Source organism: Festucalex cinctus, chromosome 1 (assembly GCF_051991245.1).
Source record: "Festucalex cinctus isolate MCC-2025b chromosome 1, RoL_Fcin_1.0, whole genome shotgun sequence".
NCBI classification, from domain to species: domain Eukaryota; kingdom Metazoa; phylum Chordata; class Actinopteri; order Syngnathiformes; family Syngnathidae; genus Festucalex; species Festucalex cinctus.
In genome coordinates this window covers 30422855-30445224 of record NC_135411.1, presented here as the reverse complement: position 1 = coordinate 30445224, position 22370 = coordinate 30422855, and the positions used below count along the sequence as shown (strand labels likewise).

At 42.5% G+C, this 22370-nt stretch overlaps 1 protein-coding gene across 3 annotated transcripts in view; it reads left to right on the top strand.

Annotated features, from left to right (window-relative positions):
• The window catches only part of sdk2a (sidekick cell adhesion molecule 2a), a 198697-nt gene extending 181607 nt beyond the window's left edge, over positions 1-17090 (top strand). For 2 of the 3 annotated variants that reach the window (XM_077528388.1, XM_077528389.1), the window contains exons 43-45: positions 1579-1723; positions 5897-6026; positions 15374-17090. In XM_077528388.1, the coding sequence (XP_077384514.1) occupies positions 1579-1723; positions 5897-6026; positions 15374-15790 (692 nt within the window). In that variant the 3' untranslated portion in view covers positions 15791-17090. Of the gene's footprint in view, positions 1-1578; positions 1724-5896; positions 6027-15370 lie in introns of all 3 variants that reach the window. The other variant, XM_077528387.1, reaches the window with a different exon arrangement.
• Positions 17091-22370: the final 5280 nt, after the last annotated feature.

Genomic DNA, 22370 nt, shown 5'->3' with positions numbered 1-22370 from the left:
AAAATAACTAGTTGTGTTCAAGATAAATACATAATTTTCGATACTGTTTGTCCTGATTAGGGTCGTGAGAGTCTCTCCATTTGTGTGTCTGTGTGTGAATGGTTCTTTGTCTATTAAGTGCCTTGGCTGGTGACAAGTCCAGGGTGTACAAGTCCGAAGATATAGGCTCCAGATCACCCGTGACCCTAATAAGGACGCTAAATGCACTATAGAAAATGGATGGCTGCATGGATGTTAATTAAACTGTGAGCAAGGGCTTCAAAAGCAAGGGCTGTTTATCAAAGTTAGTCTACTCTTTGAATTTCCTTTATTTATGTTGGGTTGGTGAATAATAAACTCTTGGTCCTCCCGTTCCACGGGGACCACGAGTCAGAATGGTGGGAAAGTAGTGTTGCCTCATTGTTGAGCTTAGTCAGCATTTAATCAACCGAGGTCGGCAAACAAACCAGCATCGCCTGGAAGCGTGTTTGTGCGAAGCCATAAAGAGGACTTTTACCCCTTTCGATCCCTCTCCAACTACTCTGAACCCACATTCACCTGCTGTTTGCTTTACCAAAGGCCGGGCCCAGTGACTGAAATGTGCTCAAAGCAGCATTTTTGCACAATGTTAACTGTTGTAAAATACACAAATAAGACTCTTTGGAGCCTATGCAACCTCCATGATCAGCGAGTCTATTTGTAGATTGTACTCCCAATTATTTTGCCTCAAATTGAATGAGTTATTCTTTGACAGTTATCAGTTTAGTTGAAAATCTGCCCCATTGTTTTGTCCTGCCAGAAAAAAAATGGCCTTAACCTTGTTGGAGCGTCTAATCTTTAACAATGCTTTATTTCAACTGCTCACAGGCATATGAAAATTCAAGTTATTACCCTCACTAAGGAGGTTACGCTGTCATTTTGTTATCAAGTTTACACAAAGAAAATTCTTTCACTAAACTTTGCAGAGAGGTCAGCAAGAGAGAACCCATCAAATGTTGAAATGGTTTATTTTTTGTGTTTGGCATTCTTGCAATATTTCAGTACATGAGTTTTAAGATGTGTTTACACTTGGAGTTGAGTATTCTGGTAATTTGATGCTGATACTCAGAATCTTAAACCAAACACATGAGAGTTTGTGCCAGTGTTGACTTACTTGTTTAGTGTCGACCAGGGTTCACATAATGAACTGCAATTTCTGAGCAATTGTATTTGTGGTGTTTTAATTGAAACATAATTCAGGCCTTTACATTGATCATGAATGAGTTCATGAGTCCAGCTGCGAAAAGTGAAAACCCGCAAGTAATCGACACCCCCAGGAAGGTTTATAATGGCCTATATATACCACAGGATGGCGCCAAAACACACCATTCTGTTAGACATGGCTTCATCTCATCTAATAGAAGCTCCTCTCCTTATTTCAACAAAGTTTCTTGGTACCAGGATGATGCCAAAGCACTACTTTTCCATTAAAGACGACTTTAGTTCATAGGTTTAAAAAAAAAAAAGTCCATAAATAAACACATATATGGGTGAAATAAGCAGAAGAACAGGACACCATTTAATTCACATGTCATTTAGCGCCCCTCTCTCTCCCCCTAGGCAACCACTCCAACTGCACAGCGCTGCCACTGACCCACGGCGAGATGGTGCGCCTGGACGAGGGGCGCTTCCCCTCGCTGGAGCTCAACAACCGACGCCTCTCTGTGAAAAACTCCTTTTGTCGCAAGAACGGCATCTACACACGGTCAGTCGCCTGAATTCATTTCCTGCATTCACAAAGGTCCCCCGCTGGAACATCTCAAACGTATTGTTTTCTTTTCTAATGATGAGATATGATTCTGACGGGGGATGAATTACACGCTGTTATGTCTTCCTCTCGTCCCTCACAATACTTCCTCTATCTGGAAAGAACAAACAGAGCCTCGAGGAGCACAGCTGCTGATTTGGGTCCTCCTCCTTCCGCTCTCATCGTTGATATTCAGCGTATGAATGTAGCAATCATTGGTATAAGGAGGAGTGGCACAATAGCAGCTAATTAGCATTCATCAGATTCAGCATGTCCTCTTTGTCCGTCCATCACAGCTTTGGACAAAGCGTGCTCGTGAAGCGATTAGTAGGACATTTGCCTAGTGGGTGTCACACCGGAACTCCTATGTGGTGCAATGTGGCAGAAGTAAGACGAGCATTGCTATGCGAGCACATCTTTCCAGTTGTCAGCTGGACTTTGTCAAGTTTGATCATGTTTAGGTCAACAATAGATAAGAGTTGTTTCAAAATCCTTTAGAAGAAACTTGTCGACCCTCTGTGATAATGATGATTTGTGGTTTTTAGATCATGGTTCACAATTTTTATTTTTATTTTTTTTTGCAGCTTAGAAAACCAAACTTTGTAAACATTTAGTATCTCACAAATGTACTCACATTTTTGTAAGTAATTTGATTTCATGATGTTGTAGGACAACACTGAAGAAATTACATTTTTCTACTAACATGCAGCTAGAAATATTAATTTGAAAATGTAACCACTTGCAGAGAGTTCTAAAAATAGTGTCATTAGTTATTAACAATAACGTAATTTTAAAGGTAATTTGAGCCAATTTCTCGTTTCAGAAGTATGTTATCAAACGGGTAGCCCTTTACATTAATCAATACCCAAGAAGGAGCTCTCAATTTCTCAAATGTTAGTGATTTAGGGCTTTAGCGAGGTAGTGGTCGTCTTGAAGTCGTGTTTGAGGCCATGATCACGTTGGACAACTGCCCTGAGACCTCGTTTTCATAGGGAAAGGATCATGTTGCCATTTATGGTTCATGCAGCACCAAACAACAACATTCCAACCTCCATGCTTGACTATAAGACCTTGTTTTTGAACTTCTCACGTTGTTTCCACTCGTTTGGCACCATCTGATTCAAATTAATTTAACTTGGTCTCATCAGACCACAGGACATGGTTCCAGTAATACATGTCCAGGGAGCTAAGTGACCAATCAGAATGATCAACATTTTTCGATGAATCAATTATATTTGTAAAATTTAAATTTCACAATGCACCTGGTGAAAGAGAAAATGCTTAATTGATTCTTAATTGGCTCATCCCTATTTATACAAACCAAACACATGCAAAAAAAAAGAAAAAACATAATATCCAGCATTGCATATAATCTTCTGTTCATGTAAAGCAGCCATAAGGTGAATTGTACACTGTTGTCCTTGACCAAGGAGGCGATGAAAGCATGTCGTGATCCTCTTTGAAGTGCTCCAGCCTGCCACTGTACTCTTTGCTAATGAGTGGACCCCTAAGCAAGAGACAGGGGGGGGTGTCCCTGTGGGATATTTGAAAGGGGTGAGGGACCGAGGCACGAGTTCCTACGCAGTCGAAACCAAGACGAAAAGTTTAAATAATTCAAAGCTGGCTGGCAGTATTTTGTGGTGTGATCTTGCATATGGCGTTCTTCCTTTTAAACATCCAACTCTCCTAACGTGTTTTCTTCCTTCAGTCCGCCCACTCGAGTAATCCCCTTTAACCTAAAAGGAGATGTCCCTTTGTTGTGTCAAGCCTCTCACGGTCGCTGTCAAATTGCGTCTCCGGAAGCTATTCATTTAGTCCCTGTATGTGTCACATTTTGCATTACACCATGACTCTTCTTTTACCCTCATTTTCGTCATAGTCAAGCTGCTCTGCTTTATGAATTAATATTACACTTGACATTGCCGTCCTTTTATGCTTGTCTGCTTTACCCTTAATTAATCATGCAACACTTTGCCTTGTACTTTCATCACAGTGCTACTTTAGGGAAAGTCTCTTTAAAGCGCAGTATACACATAAAGATAATTGTACCGAATTTGAGCTTTTTCTTTTTTTTTTTCAAAGTCAGTAAGACTCAGATTGTTGAATGTCTCTACAAATGTCTCCACAGGATTATCCTGACAGTTTATTCTGTAGTGTGGGTGTGTCAAGAGATGTTTCCTCCTGAAATGTTTTAACCTGTTCAATATTTACGATTGGGTATCCTTTTGTGTGTGGTCAACACCGAGTGTGGCCAAGCCGTGGACTCGTATTCTTCTTTTTATTTTCCAGCAGTTTGGATGCCCTGTGGCACCACGCTGCCTCTCACAGGTTGATCTTGATACTACGACAGACGTGTAGTTTGCTGTGTTGATCATCTCAAGTGTACCACACATTACAAAGCAGCACAAGGTGATCCCCCCCCAATCATGTTTGGGGACTTTCACATTCAAGAACGGTTTCAAAAATTTAAAATCGGGATATGTGTGTAGTGTGTACCCCACTTAAATAGCAAGCACACTGATGTAGCTCGCTTACGAGTGCACTGACCTTATTGTCTAAGCTCACCGGACACGCGAGTCAACGTTTACTGACCTTGAACACATCATCTGCTCAGCAGACAGAGAAGAAAAGGAATCACTCCTCTCATCTTCGCATTAATGACTACAGGGTTTTTTTTTTTCTACTTCAGCAGAGTTCATAAAAAGGAGTTGACGCTAATATAATGTTGTGTTCAGCAGCCAGTTGCACAGCTTTTCCGCAGGAGGTCGTAGGGAAAGATTAGCTGGATTTGGTTGTGTGTGTGCGCGTGTTTTTTTTTTTCCATTTTAGAGCATCTTCAGAGCACTGCTGCCCCTTTTTGAACAGAAGTGCCTCATTTTGATCGAAAGTGCTGTTTCTGCTTAACACAACAGTTTAGTACTTTATTTCGGGGGATTAAATCAACTGTTCTTGGTGTAGTGCCAGACAAACTCTGGTGAGGAAATGAATTAACCTCAACCGATCCCATTTGTAGTTATTGTCTCATGTCAAAGTGCCCAATTCCAATTTGATGCCTGTATCAGATTTTTTTTTTCCTACTGTGTATTTCAATGTACATTTTAAGTGGCACAAATCTAACATGGCTATGTTTACTTGCTTGGGAAACCCTCAGCTAGCTTAATGCTAACACAGAAACACCATAGACGTGCAAACAAGTCTAGCATTAACATTTTGTTAGTTATAAATATTTACATAACATATTTTACAAGTAGTAGCAACATGAGCAACACAGAGCATACAATTATAACGATTACATTCCTTATCCTCTGGGAAAAACGACTAATATTGCTGCAACTAGTCTTCTTCTGTATTTCCTCATATCTAGTGTAGTGTGTTTGTATGCGTTATACGGCCCGCTAATGCTCAAGATGAGCACTCCAAACTAACAAGCATCATGTTAATGGACATTCAAGCATGAAATCATGATGCACAAACTGTTTAATTCTTTACATTTTAGGTTATTACTGTAGTGTATGATGCGATTTTTGGAAATGCAGTACTATAGAGTGCAATTTTTATTTGAAAAAATAAATGTTGGTTCTTTTTGGGGCGTTGGAACCGATTAATGGCATTTGCACTCATTTCAATGGGGAAAGACCATTTGAGATGCAAGTTTTGTAAATCCAGCCTGAGACAAGAGAACAGACTTGTGGAAACTGAACCAGGAGGAAAGTGGACCAAAATGATCCAAGTAAAGGAATCAAAGTAAAAGGTGTCAAGTTGCATTATTGTTCATATGAATATCGCACAACCTACGAAACCAGCAAAATCTCCATGTTGACCATTTTGTACTTCCTCTGTCATACTTGGTTATTCCCACTGAACCTCCTCTGGAATATGAAGATATGGAATCCTCTCATCCATCATCTGTGAGTGGTGTCTGTCACAAGATTGACGGAGTCTACTTATGTGTACTCAAGCATCAAAGTCGAGACATCTGAAGGAAAAGCTCCCAAAGGAGGGAAAAACAGGATTATAGAAAAACTTCATCTTACACATCCACCCGTCATGCGTCTCTCAGCTTGTGTTTGGCTTGCTTACCATATCTCTCACTCTCTCTGTCATCTGTCTTTTCTCTATCTCGTACGTCAGGTCGCCGCCAAGGCCCAGTCCTGGAAGTCTGCACTATTCCGACGAGGACGTCAGCACCAAATATAACGACCTCATTCCAGCAGAGAGCAGCAGCTTGACGGAGAAGCCCTCTGAGATCTCAGATTCTCAGGTAAGCAGTGAATAAAGGACTCAAACTAGGCGATCCATACCATGTTCCAGCACAATTGTCACAAAATAAAGAAAGTTGCAGTAATGCAGTGTTGGATTATGGAATGAAGAGTGGTGCAGAAGCACTGTATTACAGTAATGGCCCAGTGTGAGTGTAGGCCTTATGAAAGCACAAGGTCATACGATAATTAAAAGACATTTGACAACTGAAGTCGAGGTTTTTGACCAATGTGAGCCCTGCATACCATACTCAAGCATGGTATACTTCACTGGCCCCAGGAGTCTGGATAGTTTCACTGGTGTGACACATTACGTTTCACCACAGTTGCTACTAGGGCTGAGTGATTTTGGGATAGAATAACAATCACGATTATTTTTTTTATTGATATTGAAATCACAACTAATAAACAAGATTATTCATGAATTTCAAAATGCAATACACATTCACTACCAAACCATAACTACCAAACTGTAAATATAACTTGAAAGAACACCCACAAATTACTACATTAGTAACTAAGTAAAATAATAACAACAACAACTTCTGCCTACACCCTTTCGGTTGTATATTGTTTTTGTCCATGTTGAATTTTTAATGTATCCTGCCAATGAAAAACATAATGAAATAATAGCAATTAAAAATAATAATAATAATAAACAGGGCGGCACGGTGGCTGACTGGTTAGCATGTCGCCTCCCAGTTCTGAGGACTCCGATTCGAGTCCAGGCTTCGGCCATTCCTGGGTGGAGTTTGCATGTTCTCCCCGTGCCTGCGTGGGTCTTCTCCGGGTACTCCGGTCTCCTCCCACATTCCAAAGACGTGCATGGCAGGTTAATTGGGCGCTCCGAATTGTCCCTGTGTGCTTGTGTGTGTGGATGGTTGTTCGTCTCTGTGTGCCCTGCGATTGGCTGGCAACCAGTCCAGGGTGTCCCCCGCCTACTGCCCAGAGCCAGCTGAGATAGGCTCCAGCACCCCCCGTGACCCTTGTGAGGAATAAGCGGTCAAGAAAATGGATGGATGGATGGATAATAATAAACAAAAATAAATATCAGCATTTATTGCTATGCACATTTTGGCCTCATTGGGGCAGTGTGGTGCCGTGTATGCATGGATTACACACATTAAGATGAACGTTCATGAAGAAAGTTGCAATTTAGCTTTATTAATATAACATATTTCAGAGATTAGGAGTTTTATATGGCACATACCTATGTGTGTATGTGTTGCTACAGTGTTTGTGGTGAATTTTCATTATTTGAAGGACTATCACTCCTGAAAGTCGATGCTAATTTCCCGTTAGCATGGCAATAGGATCTTTCATTGACTGCTAACATTAACACCGACAATGTTTGTAAAACAAAGTATGTCTTTATGTTCAAATTAGGGGTGTGAATTGCCTAGTACCTGACGATACGATCTGTATCACGATTCATAGGTCACGATTCGATTCAGTACCGATTAATCCCGATATGAATTTACAAGTCGATTGTTGCGATTTTTTTTACTCAAATTTAGAAAATACCATTCAGTAAACTTGTACATGTACACTATAAGATTTGTATGAAAATGTATTATTTATTGATCTCAAACTTCAGTTTTATAACTGTGAGCCACTGTATTTAACAAACAGGTTGTAACCTTTTTCATGTTAGAACAGCATACAAAGGGGAACAAGACAAGGGTGCCCAATTTCTCCTTTATTATTTGCTATATTTATTGAGCCGCTTGCATTAGCTATACGTCAGGATAGACGGATCCAAGGAATCCACTCCGGGACAATAGAACATAAAATTAATCTATATGCCGATGATATATTACTCTATTTAGAAGAACCTGCTATCTCGCTAGGGGAAGCATTTAAATTAATAACTAAATTCTCTCACTTATCAGATTACTCTATTAACTGGACAAAATCAACATTATTACCTATTACAGAAAATTCATGGAATCCTACAAGTCAGGATCCACACTACTCCTTTCCTACAGGTAATTTAAAATACTTAGGTGTTAAAATTTCACCTAAGTTAACTGAATTAACTTCTTTAAATTTTTCACCATTATTGGATAGTATCCGTAGTGACCTGGAGCGCTGGAATAATCTTCCGATCTCTTTAATAGGACGGATAGCTACTATAAAAATGAAAGTTTTACCAAAGATTAATTATTTATTTTCAATGATTCCATTTAAACCTACGTCTAACTGGTTCCAATCGCTGGACTCTGCTATCATAAAATTCTATTGGAATTAAAAAAAAGCCAAAATTAGTCTATCTACTCTTCAGGAAAGTAAATCTAAAGGAGGTTTAGAGGCACCAAACTTTATGTACTATTATCTAGCTAATCAACTACAATATCTTGTGCTATGGACACAACCCAACAGAGATACTAACTGTTGGTTGGAATTGGAGCAGAAGGATTGTAATAATCTTAGACTGTCAGATTTACTCTTTATTACAAAATCAATAAGACGACATAATTGTTTTAAAAACCCAATGATAGCCGCCACCCTGACTGCCTGGTGGAAGGCATTAGAAATTACAAACTCCCAATTGGCGCCCTGTGGGCTCTCTCCCATTTGGCATAACCCCGACTTTCAACTTAATAATCAGTCGTTCCATTTAAGCCTATGGGAGCAGAAAGGAATTACACACCTTCATCATCTTTTCTCAGATAATAAGTTTATATCGTATACAAACTTGGTCCAGAAATATGAAATAAAAAAGGGAAATTTCTTACATTATCTGCAAGCTAAAAATATGGTTAAGAAACAAATCCCAACACTTCAGGATACGCTCCAACTGCCTGTCTTAGCTAAAGATATTATAAAGCTTTCTCCAACAACAATAAAGAAAATATCAAAAATATATAAGTTATTTTTATACACAAATAAAACGTATTTACCGACTTTAAAATGGGAAAAAGACTTGTCTATAGTTCCGGAACCAGACTTTTGGACCCAAATCTGTGAAAATGTATTTAAAATGACCAAACAGACAAATTTGCAACTTATCCAATATAAGATACTTCATAGAACATATATTACACAATATATGATGAAAAAAATGGGACTCTCTGACTCCGACATTTGTCTCCAGTGCTCACAAAACACTGCCGATACTTATCTTCATGCTTTATGGTCATGTACTCCAGTGCTGCATTTCTGGACTAAAATCTTGGGAAAGCTCGCTGATATATTAAACTGTAGGCTTCCTTTATCTCCAAGACTGTGTTTACTAGGTGACTTAACAATAACTGAGCTACCATGTAAACAATCTCAATCTATATTTATAGCCCTTACTATTGCTAAAAAAATAATCCTTGTCAATTGGAAAAATAAACAATCTCTAAATATCGACCACTGGTTAAACTTACTAATAAATTATATCTCAATGGAAAAAATCTCTGCCTTAAATAAAAATCAAGTATCAAGATTTAAACAAATATGGTCTATGTACATAGAATATTTTAATCTCAATTTGGCAACTTAATCCTGCCAAGATTCTGCCTGTTAACGAGAGCCACCACATCGTTACAACTTCTGTTTTCGCTGCTCCTGTATTTGGTATTTTGTATCTGATTGTTTTTATTTTTATATAGTCAGGAACCTAGTTGCTGCTAGTGGGCTCGAGCATACCACACTATACGACACTATACTCAATAACTCCTTAAGATCTATTTCTAGTGGGCACTAAGCATCAACACTTGGTGTTACTGCATGCTAATTAGTCAATTTTCTTGACGCCGTCCCCTGTGGTCGGGCGGGGGTGGTTCTGCCCCCCCCCCCGTTGTCTGCTCGGTGGCGGTTGCGTCTTGGCCGCTCCCTGGGCCCCCTGTGGGGTGCGGTGTTGGGGTGCTTCCCCTGGTGCCCGGGGCGGTGCCGTCCCGGCGCGGTCCGCTGCTCCGTGCCCGGCGGCGCGGTTCGGGGTGGGTGGGCCTCCGGTGTGCCCCGTGGTTCCCTCTCCCCTCCCCCTTCCTCCCCCCCGTCGCCTCTCCCTCCTCGCCTCCTCCCGCCCATCCTCCTCTGCCTCCCGGTCCCTTTTCCCTTGTCGCCCTCCCTCCTCCTCTCCCCCCCCGCCTCCTGCCCTGCAGCCGCCCTTTCGCCTTCTTGTCGTCTTCTCCCCGCTTCCCCCCCCCCCCCCCCCCCCTTCCCTGTCTGCCCTGCGGCCCCTCCCCCTCCCTCTCCCTGGGCCTGGGGCTCCCTCCCCGGCCCGGGCGTCGGGCTCCGGGGGCCGGGCGAGGGTTTGGGGCCTGCCCCACTCCGGTATAACTCCTGGCGCCCCGGGCGGGCTCCGGTGGCCGGTGGGCTGTCCGGTAGACCTGCTGCGCTGGCTGTCCGCCCATTGTGGTGCCGGGTGGATGAGGTGGGGGGCGGCGGGGGGTGGGGGTGCTGGGGGGCGGGCGTGCCACCTACACCCGCCGGGTTGGGTGAGGCCCCGCTGGTCGCTCCTCTTACTCACTTCACTAGCTTGCACTATACACTTTGTAAATATACACATAGGGCACACAACACATTTCTTGGTGGGGTGGGGAAGGGTGGAAACACCGTCTTCACCCTTCAACTCCCCTCCAATTTTAATGCACCTCACGTCCAAGGGGAGGGGTGAGTTGGGGCGGGGAGCCATCAGAGGGGATGGACTGCAGTGCCTGGCAGCGCTGTGGTCCCCCCCATTTGTGTCCCTGCCCCACCACTTTGTCCCTCCATTCCCTTTTTTAATGCACCACACATATACATATTCATTTTTTGGGGGGGGATACGGGTGTGTCGGAGTAGGGGAAATTTTTTCCCTCTGCTCCGACTCACCTGCTCCCAATTTTAATGCACCACACGCACACACTTGTATATACACTGGGTGGGGCCACATTCACGGTGTAAGGGTAGAGCTCGCCAGTCGGCGAGCTGGCGGACTCAGTAACAGGGTTAGGTGTCACTAGTACTCTGGCGTGACGACCGGGGCCTCTCCCCACCGGGCTCGGTGTTCTGGTGTTCCGCCTTCTCCCCTGGTGCTTCCTCCTCTGCTTCCCCCCTCCCGCCGCTGTGCAAATCTCGCGCGGCTGGAGGTGGGGTGGGCACATCTTCCCTCTCTGCGCTGCTGCCCGGTGCCGGTTTCCGGGGGGGGGTGGGGGGTTCTCGCGGGGGGCCGGGTTCGCGGGGGGGGGGGGGTGGCGGCCGTCGGGGGGGGGCGGCTTGTTTGGGGGGGGGTGGAGGTATGGGTGGGTGGGGGGTTGGGTGCTGGGGGTCGGGGTGTGTTCGGGGGTTTGGGGGTCGGGGGTGGTGGGGCCTGGGTCGTGGTGGATGGCGGGTTTGGGTGGGGTGCGGGGGGGTCGTGGGGGGATGGGGGCTGGGGACCGGTGGGGCGCTGTGGGGGCCCGCTGGGCCTCGTTCTGCGGCCTTGGGCTCGGGGGTGTGGGCCGGGGCTGGGGCGGGGGTGTTCCGGGTGTCTGGGTCGGCTCGCCGACCGGTGTCCGCTCGGGTGGCTTGGGGGTGGCCTTGGTGCTGCCGCGGCCTGGGGATTCCGGGGGGGGGCTCGCTTTGCTGGACCGCGGTTGACGGCTTCTTTCTTCGGTGGTGGTCCTTATGCATGCCAGATCCGTCGCACCAGCATCTACTGAAACTCAACAGAAGTACCCTCTCCCTCCCACAGCCCCTTGAATCAGTTGGTGCTGGTGTCTGTGGTTCTCACTTTGCTTTATCTATCCTTCCCTCCTTCCTCTCTTTAGTTTTTCCTCTGGTCACTTGAGATCTTAATTTATTAGAAGTATGAGGTTTCTGGGGTTGGCATAAGACTCCGGTTTTGTAACCACGCAGGAGGGGTCTTGTTGGTGCTGGACTTCACTTTGATGGATTGGATGTACTGGCTTCTATTGATCTCACTCTGCCTTATCGATCCTTCCCTCCTTCCTCTCTTGCTGGAATTTAGAGGCTTCCGGGGTTGGCGTAAGACTTTGATTTTGTAATCATGGGGAAGGCAGGAAGTGTTTGGTCGGTGCTGGATGTCACTTTGATTTACCTTTCTTTTCTCTTTATTTCTTTTTTTTTCTGACCTTTTCTCTGGTCTCCTGACCATTTAAATCTCACGACTCTGGCAAGATTCTGAAGTACCTGGTTAAGGCGAAGGGTAATGGGATATTTATAAGGTTTTAGGTGAATGAATGAGTATAAATTTATACGTATTTGCACGCACGCACACGCACGCACGCAAACACACGCAAACGCACGCACGCACGCAAACGCACGCACGCAAACGCACGCAAACGCACGCACACATACACACAAAAAAGAAAAGAAAAAAAAAAAAAAAAAAAAAAAAAGAAAAGAGCAATGATGACAAGACGTTGAATCGGTAAGACTACCGAATGAACAATTCTGAGCTCTTCAAAAAAAAAAAAAAAAAAAAAAAAAGAACAGCATTGAAATAAAATATTAAGGCTTAATGTTCCATTAATATAACATTCTTCCATGCTTAAGGTGTGAAAGTTAGACATTTTGTTGACTATTTTTTCATCAAAAATGGATGTTAAAAAATCGATTCGGCTGCCTATTGAATCGATTCGAGAATTGCGTGCTGTAGTATCGCGATATATTGACGAATCAATTTTTTTTAACACCCCTAGTTCAAATGCATTTTATTTAAATATACAATATATGTAATTCATCCACCCATCCATTTTCTTGACCGCTTATTCCTCACAAGGGTCGCGGGTGGTGCTGGAGCCTATCTCAGCTGGCTTTGGGCAGTAGGTGGGGTACACCCTGGAGTGGTTGCCAGCCAATCGCAGATATGTAATTCATCTTGTTTTGTATTTAGTATATAGTCAACGCTCAGAGACGGCACAAAAACATACATGTCGCAGATATCCTGCTAACAGCATGATGGATTCAGGGTACTTTCACAACGTAGGAACATGCAAACACACACCACACCGTTTGTTACTTTGATCATATTTTTATGATCATGACAAGCCAAAATTGTGATCAGGATAAAGTTTCAAATAATTGCCCAGATCAAGGTGATACTTATTTTTTTGGCTTGTTTGACTAGTGTCAGTACTCTGCACAATGCTCAAGCACTCGTGTACAGTATGTGCGCTCCATACCATAATGAAGTGTTGTGAGTGTGACCTGGTGATGGCTTTCGAGATTTATCGCATGGGAATGAACCATGACCACCATTCCCATATGTCATGTTACATTGAAACATCCCGCTGTCTAATTATTTTTGCTTCAGACAGGAAATGTAACAGCTTTCTGGCGCCGCAGTAGGAGTTTGTGGCGGGTTGTGGGAGGAATAAGAGATCTTAGAGAGAGACATTTGCAAATGGCTGAGGGGGAAGGCGATCGGAGCGCATCGGTCGTTTTGTTGGGAAGCGACACTCTTCGGGAGGCACAAACACTTGTTATTGTCTTTCCTCGGCGCAGGCCTCCCACTGTTTACCTGCCACTCGTGCAAATAGATGTCGCGTCAACATCTGTTAGAGCGGCGCAGCAGTAAAAGGCCGAGCCACTCGTCAGGCGCACACAAACGTGTAATGTGGAGACTAATTGCTCTCTTTTAACTGTTTGTGTTTCTCAGCGCGCGCCGTACCTCAGAGCACAATTAAGCTGCAACGTTTCCCCGCATTAATCCTCCATGTTGTCTCACACGCATCTGTGAGTTAGACGTTATATGCCCAATAGGAGCAATTATCTCTGCTCCATAGATATTAGATATTTGGATTCATACATCACAAGTTGTCCTCAAACAATCAGGGATAATTGTGCGTTGGAAACACATTGCAGTGAACCCACACTTCACTTGCGGTTCGGCATTTGCATATTTCAAGATTTTTTTTAAACCTATCCTCGGTTATAGTCACTGTTTTTGTATTATTATTATTATTATTATTATTATTATTATTATTATTATTATTAGGGATGTGTGAGTACCGATACCAGCCTTATACGGTATCGGTAAGGTATTGGTACTTGTGATGGTGGCTAGTGGCCGTTTTACGATCAGGAACTACAAATGAGAAATTAGAGTAATAAAAAAAAAGTCAAAGTAATTTCAAGCAAAAATACTATTTTGGGATTTTTAGGTCTTTCTTTAAAATGATCTGTCATGTTTTGTGGGGAATTTTATGTATTAGTGGTACTGGTATCTGCTATCGGTGACTACTCAAGAGTTGCGTCTCGGTATCAGTATTGGTTTGAAAAAAAAAAAAAAAGTAGTATCAAACATCCCTTGTTATTATTATTATTGTTGTTGTTGTTGTTGTTGTTATTATTATTTTTATTTTATTATTATTATTCAGGCCAAAGGTGTAATAGGGGTGCTCCAGCTCCATTTAGTGACATCCTGGTGCCAAGGAACTACAGTGGTGTCTTGATTTAAGAGTGACCCGATTTGTGAATTTTACGATACGATTTTTTTTTTTTTTTTTTTTTTTTTTTTTGCTGTGGCTTGCAAGCAAAAAAGTGCAGTCTCAACTGACAGCAGTTGGTCGAAAGTAACCCAAATTATGGACCAAAATTGGACTGATCCACTTTATGGGTCAACTTGACCCAATTTTCTAGATTGTTTAGACCAAATAACCCAATTTTTTTGACCCTTGTAAAGGATCTGACCAATATTTAGTTGTTTTACACTAAAAGACTCATTTCTTGACTCAAAGTTGGGTCAAATTGACCCAAGTAGAGGATCGCTCCATTTTTCACCCATAGTTGGGTTATTTTTTTTTACCCAACTGTTTTTAGAGTGCAAGCAGTATACCCATAGTTGGGTTATTTTTTTCCCCCCAACTGCAGTATTCTTGAAAAAGCTCTTAAAATGCCACTTCATGTTGAGGTTTGGGGTTTAAAAAAAAAAGAAGGTTTAAACATGCCTATTTAAAACTGCCACACAACTTTAAGCCTGGGTTGTCTAGCTTAATGCTACAGCATATTGGAAAATGCCATATACGGGCTAATGAATAGCATCTATTTGACTGTATTTAATGCACTAAGCAAAGGACACAAACAAGCAACGCATGGAGACAGACAAAATAGCGATACTCACAGATATATTCTTTATCCCCTGTGAAGAATGACCAATATTGCTATGGCTGAAACAGCACTTGTGACCAACTCCTTCATGTATATCCATATGACTGTAATATTCTGCACCCATGTGGCCAAGCAGTCCAGAATAGAACCAACATTAATGTCCATTAAATTAAAGGGGGGTGAAAATGGGCAAATTTGAAATAGTTTTTACATTTGATCTCAATTGATCCATCTTTCTTTTCAATGTGATTTTCAACTAATCCATTCAACCCTACTCATTTGGACTGCCAGTCACAAATCCGTATTGTGTTTTTTGCCTCAGCAGGGCAGCGACAGCGAGTACGAGATGGACCAGAGCCGTCAGAAGACACACTCGTTCGTCAGCCACTACATCAGCGACCCCACCTACTACAACTCGTGGCGGCGGCAGCCCAAGGGCGTGTCCCGGCCGCCGGCATACGGCTACTCGCAGCCCGAGCCCCTGGCGGAGCAGGAGTCGCGACAGCACCCACCCCCTGTGCCCCCGCTGCCCCCTCTGCCGCCACTGGTCCCTCAGAGCGCCCCGTCCCCGCAGCCCCAGGGCCAGGGCACGCTGTTCAGGCCCAAAGGAAGCCGGACTCCCACCCCGTCCCTGCTGTCCTCGGAACCCCCCAGCCAGCACGGCACCCTCTACCGGCCCCCCAGCAGCCTGGGCTGCGCCGCCGCCCCGCCGCCCACCGCGGGCTTCTCCTCCTTCGTTTGACGCGGTCTTTCAAGACGACACCCTGACAACGACTCTTTCGTTTTTGTCTCCGACATTCGACATCGGGCGTCTTTCTCGTCTGCCGAGCGTGCGTGTGGTTAATCAACGTGATTATTTAATGAAAAAGACAATCATTTCAAGGTTTTGATTTGTCACCGGAGAAGCTCCGAAAGACAAGCGCTGTTTCAATTTAAATGCCGTGTTATTGTTTCATATGAGAGCTTTATAGGTGAGTACAGCCACTCGGATGGCTAAAAGAAGTGAAGGCGAATGTTGGTGAGAAACTCTGAAAAAGAGGCAGTGACAGTCACTGTGACCCGTTCGACTGCCTTTTATTCACTCGGCCTGATCCTTGTCTTTACGCTATGTACTCGTCTCATATTGTTTACCGGCTATTTATATGAATATGCTTCAAGCTGACTAGTCACTTTCAAGCATCGTGGCACCTTTTGCTCGTTTTTCCGGGGCACAGGGGCGGGGGTGGGGATGTGTCGATTTGTGTGCTGCTCTAGTAGATAGCGATACCAACTATAACTTTTCTTTCTTTTCTTTTATGATGTGTGTCTTTTTGCTGTTACCTTCATCACAGAAACCGAATGAAAGAGCAAAAGCACAAGTCACGGTGGAGCAGGTGATGTTACAAACGTACAACTGCTGTGTCGGAGGACTGGCGGGAGTTTAGTAGGAAATGGTACAAAAGTTGCATCGAAAATGTGATACTTTTTTCAGGAAAATCCCTGACTTAAAAAAAGGAAAAACAAAAAAAAACATGCTACATCAGCTAGAAAAACAAGCTGCATGGTAGCCTAGTGGTTAGAAGATCTGTCTCACAGTATTAAGGTTTGGGGTTTGAATCTTTGGAAGGTCAGTTTAAAAAAAATGTTTGCCTGCATCATCACAACTCTGGAGTCACAGGACTGCCAAAATTAATAGGAAATACAAACACAATCAATAAAAGAGAACATCATTCAATAAAAGAACATTTACAAATGCAGATAGAGACATTCAGTAAAAGAGAATATTTACAAATGCAGACATACAAAGGTATTCAATAAAAGAGAATATTTATTCGTATTGATTTTGGCATTCAAAGACAATCAATAAAAGAGAACATTTACAAATGTAGTCATATGAAGGCAATCAATAAAAGAGACCATTTACAAATCCAGACATACAAAGGCATTCAAGAAAAGAACATTTACAAAAGCAGTCATATAAAGACAACCAGTAAAAGAGAACATTATCAAATGCCTTCACCATTTGGCTTTTGCTTATTCCGTTTTGTTATTGAATGGACTTGAATGCCTCACGTCTCGGAAAGACAAATGCCCCGCCCATAGCAATGGCCTTGGGTGGACCATTTGTTTTTACGAATGCGTGCTTGTCAAGACTGTCTTAAGTGGTTTTTTGGAAGAAAAAAAAAATCCCCTCCCCTAATCTGTCCAATCTGACTAATTGATACCCAATCACACAATTCCCCACAGTTGCTCAGCGCGTGCCCAGTAGTAGCGTGGGCCGAACTTGTCGGCTGCATGACGTCACTCATGACGCGACTCGACAACACAAACGGAAATAAAAGGAATTTCGGTCAATGCGCAACCGACAAGCAGCATTGACAATCCATTCATATGTAAGTCATATAGCGCAACTCGACAGCACCCACGGTCTCATGAATGGAGTGATGTCATGCTCCTAGCAAATAGAGGGAGTGTCTTGACAGTCCCCACCAGGGGTCACCGATCACATCTTGACACCCACCAATATGGCCAGCCGCGTGGGATTGTGGGATATGTTGCTAAAGCACAACCCGTGACGCTACTTACGGTCACGCGCTGAGCACCCGTGGGGAATCGTGTGATCGGGTATCAACTAGTCAGGCTGGACAGATTAGGGGCGGGTCTTTTATTTATTTTTTATTATTATTTTTTTTTCTTCCAAAAACCACTTCAGACAGTCTTGACAAGCACGGATCTGTAAAAACAAATGGTCCACCCAAGGCCATTGCTATGGGCGGGGCATTTGTTTTTCCGAGAAGTGAGGCATTCAAGTCATATGACTACATTTGTAAATGTTCTCTTTTATTGATTGTCTTTGTATTTCCTATTAATTTTGGCACTCCCTATAGAGTCACAGGAGTGCCAAAATTAATAGGAATAAATGTTCTCTTTTCTTGAATGCCGTTGTTTGTCTGTATTTGTAGATGTTCTTTTATTGAATGTCGTATGTCTGCATTAGTAAATATTGTCTTTTATTGAATGTCTTTATATATCTGCATTTGTAAATGTTCTCTTTTATTGATTGATGTTCTCTTTTATTGATTGTGTTTGTATTTCCTATTAATGTTGGCACTCCTGTGACTCCAAAAACAACATCCTGTTTCCGCCGGGTTGTTCGTGTAACAAAAGACTTTTGGACAGAAACCAAAAATGCATTTTGGTGCATTTTATTCTCGATGCATCCCGAATAAAAATGCATTCTTTTTTTCCTATTTATTTTGAACCTCAAAAGTGAACACCTCTTGGACAATTTCGAATCCAATCCAAAATTTCAGTACCGTACTTGTCAAGATGTTGTTTTGTACAAAATCCTACAAACTTTCTGTGAGGACAGATGAGGCAGATTTCAAAATGTGTTGTGAAAACATGAAGACAAAAAGACATTCATGTATGCTTACAAATTTTCTACGCAGCATCACCGGGGACGCGACAGTCCCACTGTACAGTGTAAGTTTTCCCACCATGTGTAATCTACAAAGTCATTCTGATGTGAACGCCACTACTGTATACGTCGTCAGACATTATGAATCGATTGATGATAGCTCTCTAAAAATAAATTATTTTATTTTTCATGTGTCTCCTTTGTACCTTCGCTATGGGATGGATCAGACCTCCGTTCTGTATTTGAAATGAGTGTGTGGGGGATGTTTATGAGGAAGAAGCTGATGTGGTGCAGGCACGCCGAAGCTAAAGGAGGGGTTGGGATTTTGTGGGGGATCGGGGAGAAGAGAGCCAGGGTAATCGCCTTACTTCTGTCCGGAAAACATCGATCTGAAGCAAGGCAGAAGGAGGGCGGGGGAGTGGACGGGGGAGTCTCTGGAAGGTTTTAAGGAAATGCTGTGTGACTGTTAATTTTGTCCTCTAACATCCACCCCTGAAAATGTTTGAATAGTTGTCTTAAAGGAGATTTTGTGCATTTTCTTTCTACAATTTGAAACGGTACCCTGGTGTCTTCACAACCTTTCAAAATATTAGGGATAGACCGATTATCGGCCGGGCCGATTATCGGTGCCAATATTTGGCATTTTGACAAATATCGGCATTGGCCATTTTTTTAATCTGAAGGCCGATAAAGCTGATATCTCACTGAGCAGTGAATACTTGTGAATGTAACGAATTTGTGGTTCTCATCAGGAATTTTAAGATATTCAGTCAGTTTTTATTTATCGTAAACACATTTGGAACATATTCAGACAATTTCTCACTGCGAAGATCTTTTGTAATGTTTTATGAACCCGAATAAAAACCCCAAATTAGCTATATTAGCATGCATTTGTCACTCCGTGAGATATGGGGAACTTTTCATTTATGGGTCTATTTAAATTTCCACTTTATTGGAGGGAAAGAAAACAAAAACTGAACTCCTTACACTTTTTATTTTAAAAAATTAAATCAAGAAATTATGTTGAAATTTTAGAAAACTTGGGAAGCTATTTACTTGCTTTTTAATTATTATTATTATTATTATTTTAATTTAGCTTAACCCATGCTAATGACCCTGGAAGCGCTGCAATTTTTGTTAACAAATTGTCAATATTGTTTTTATATATATATTTGTTCTATTATATTGCAAATTGAATATCGGCTTGAAATATCGGTTATCGGTCTCCTTGTTTACGAATAATCTGTCTCGGTATCGGCCTTGAAAAAACCATATCGGTCTATCACTACAAAATATCCCAAGGATCAAGAATTACTGCTCACTTTTAGCTTTGAATGGGATGAGTCCACATGTGGACTTCACCACTGTGCAGTCAGGATTATAGCCTGAAATTGATTAATCGTCAATCGTGTTTTTGGCATTAACAACACGGACGGCCCACTGAAATCAACAGGTGGTCGATGTGGAAAAATTGGACTAAATGTGAGACCGGTAGCATGGTCCCTTGTAAAGTAAGCAAATTTATCATCAAATACAACAAAAACCACACGTGTCAATGAAAACCCTCTTTATTGGGAAAATGGACACTTGAATGACACCAGTAAATAGCGTTGCACTAATGCCCACAGATTCACGGCAAGCTATTCTTCCTAATTCCAGCTCTAACTCTATCTAACTCTTACAGTTCAGGTAATGTTCATCTCTCTGTGTTCAGACTTGAAATGACTGGCACAAAGCCTCTACTGGCCTTAACTAGAGAAAATTGTTGATACTACAAGTACAAGTGCTACAATGCACTGTGGTACCGTCATTAGCTTTTCCCACTGTTGACACTACACTCCCTCATTTTCGCTCATGACCGTCTTCTATGAACCAAGCGCTAATTTTACAACACAGGTCAAATGAAAAACATGGCGAATTTATTTGTTATTAATTTACCAGATGCCTTCAAGTTGTAAAAGTCTGAACTCAATACATGACTTTTTTTCGTCACACCACATATGTCTGTCACGCGAACAGGGCCAGCACATTCAGTCATGAATCAAATGTGTAATATTCTATTTTTATGGATGACACAGTGGCTGCATGTTAATTTGCGTTTTACATTGAGGTTAATGATATGCGTGCTTTGGGAATACTCCAGGTGCATGTTTAAACATGATTCATGAATCATGTGGAGAGAAATGTTTGTACGATTTGTGAAGCACGATTTGCAAATTCGCCTATTTGCAAATGAAAAGTCCAGATCACTTTTGGCAGTGGTTGAAGTTAACGGCTATGTTGCTACCGACTCGCTGCTCAACGTAGAGCGAGTTCCCAACTACAGATAAAGTCATGTCTACATACAAATGCTACATTGCGTGTCTATGACCTTCAGAAAAAGAAAAAAAAAATCTTTTCTTTTTTAATACTATGGCCTGTCTCTATAAACTTGTAATCAGTGAGGTTTCACTCACTGTACCTATTCTAGTCACAGGATGTCATTAGTACGTGATGAACATGTGATATTTATTCCTGTGTATTGAACAAATAATGCAAGTCTTGTGTCTGCTGGTCTTACAGGTCAGTAGTGTGTGTTCAAATAACCATTGACACATTTCCTTTGTCCTATACCGCCAATCCTCATTTGCATTCAAATTCTCTTCGCTGTCAGCAAGGCTTTCACAATGAGTGGCTCAGTCATGCGTGATAAAGCTGCAATAAACTGTAGTCAAACAAATGGTTTACTTCCACTTCCCTTGGGCGTGAATGCAAATTTCTGGCCTGGATAATGAGGATACTCAATGACCCAAACTTATACAGAGTACACCAAGACAATCTTTTCTTTTTTTTTTTTGCAATATGCTATCTTTTGATTGATACATATTACTTAAGAAGTTTGTGCATAATTTAAATAGACAGTAAATTTTTGTAGATTTTACACTAAAAAAAGATGGTAAACAGAGTAAAATTTAGTTTTTACATTAAATTTACATTTTTCTAAATATGTTACACTAAAACTGTAAATTTTACTTTGTTTTAGACTGGGACCAAATATAGTTTTCCATCCATCCATTTTCTAAACCGCTTACTCCTCACTTACTTACTCACAATTGTCACGGGGGTGCTGGAGCCTATCCCAGCCGTCTTCGGGCAGTAGGCGAGGTACACCCTGAATTGGTTGCCAGCCAATTGCAGCCAAATACGTGTAATCTTTTCAGAGTAAAATGTCCATCCATCCATTTTCCTTACTGCTTATTCCTCACAAGGGTCACAGCGGGTGCTGGCGCCTATCTCAGCTGGCTCTGTGCAGTAGGCAGGGGACACCCTGGACTGATTGCCAGCCAATCGCAGGGCACACGGAAACGAACAACCATCCACACTCACAAGCACACCTAGGGACAATTCGGAGCACCCAATTAACCTTCCATGCATGTCTTTGGAATGTGGGAGGAGGCCGGAGTGCCCGGTGAAGACCCACGCGGGCACGGGGAGAACATGCAATCTCCACCCACGAAGGCCAGAGCCTGGACTCGAACCGGAGTCCTCAGAACTGGGAAGCGGACGTGCTAAGCACTCGTCCACCAGAGTAAAATGTATTCTATGAAATTAGCTTTTTTTGCTTCACTAGGAAGATACTTTCGAACAAGATAGATCGTAGGCTACCTTCTGGATTGGCAAAGTAACCAGATAATAGGTTACAAAATTAGAGATTTATTTTTTTTCATGTATAGATCAAGATAAATCGATTACTTAAACAAGATACATTAGCTTGCGTGAGCACATGGCAAAATTTGGCTACCAAACAGATATTCCAACCATTGGAGGGCCAACGGCCAATGCAGAGCCCTTGTTTACTGTGGGGACCATTGATGCCACCCCAACAACTCTCCCCACCTTGAATATGGCCCGCCCATTTGGGAAATTCCCAATGACCATGGCA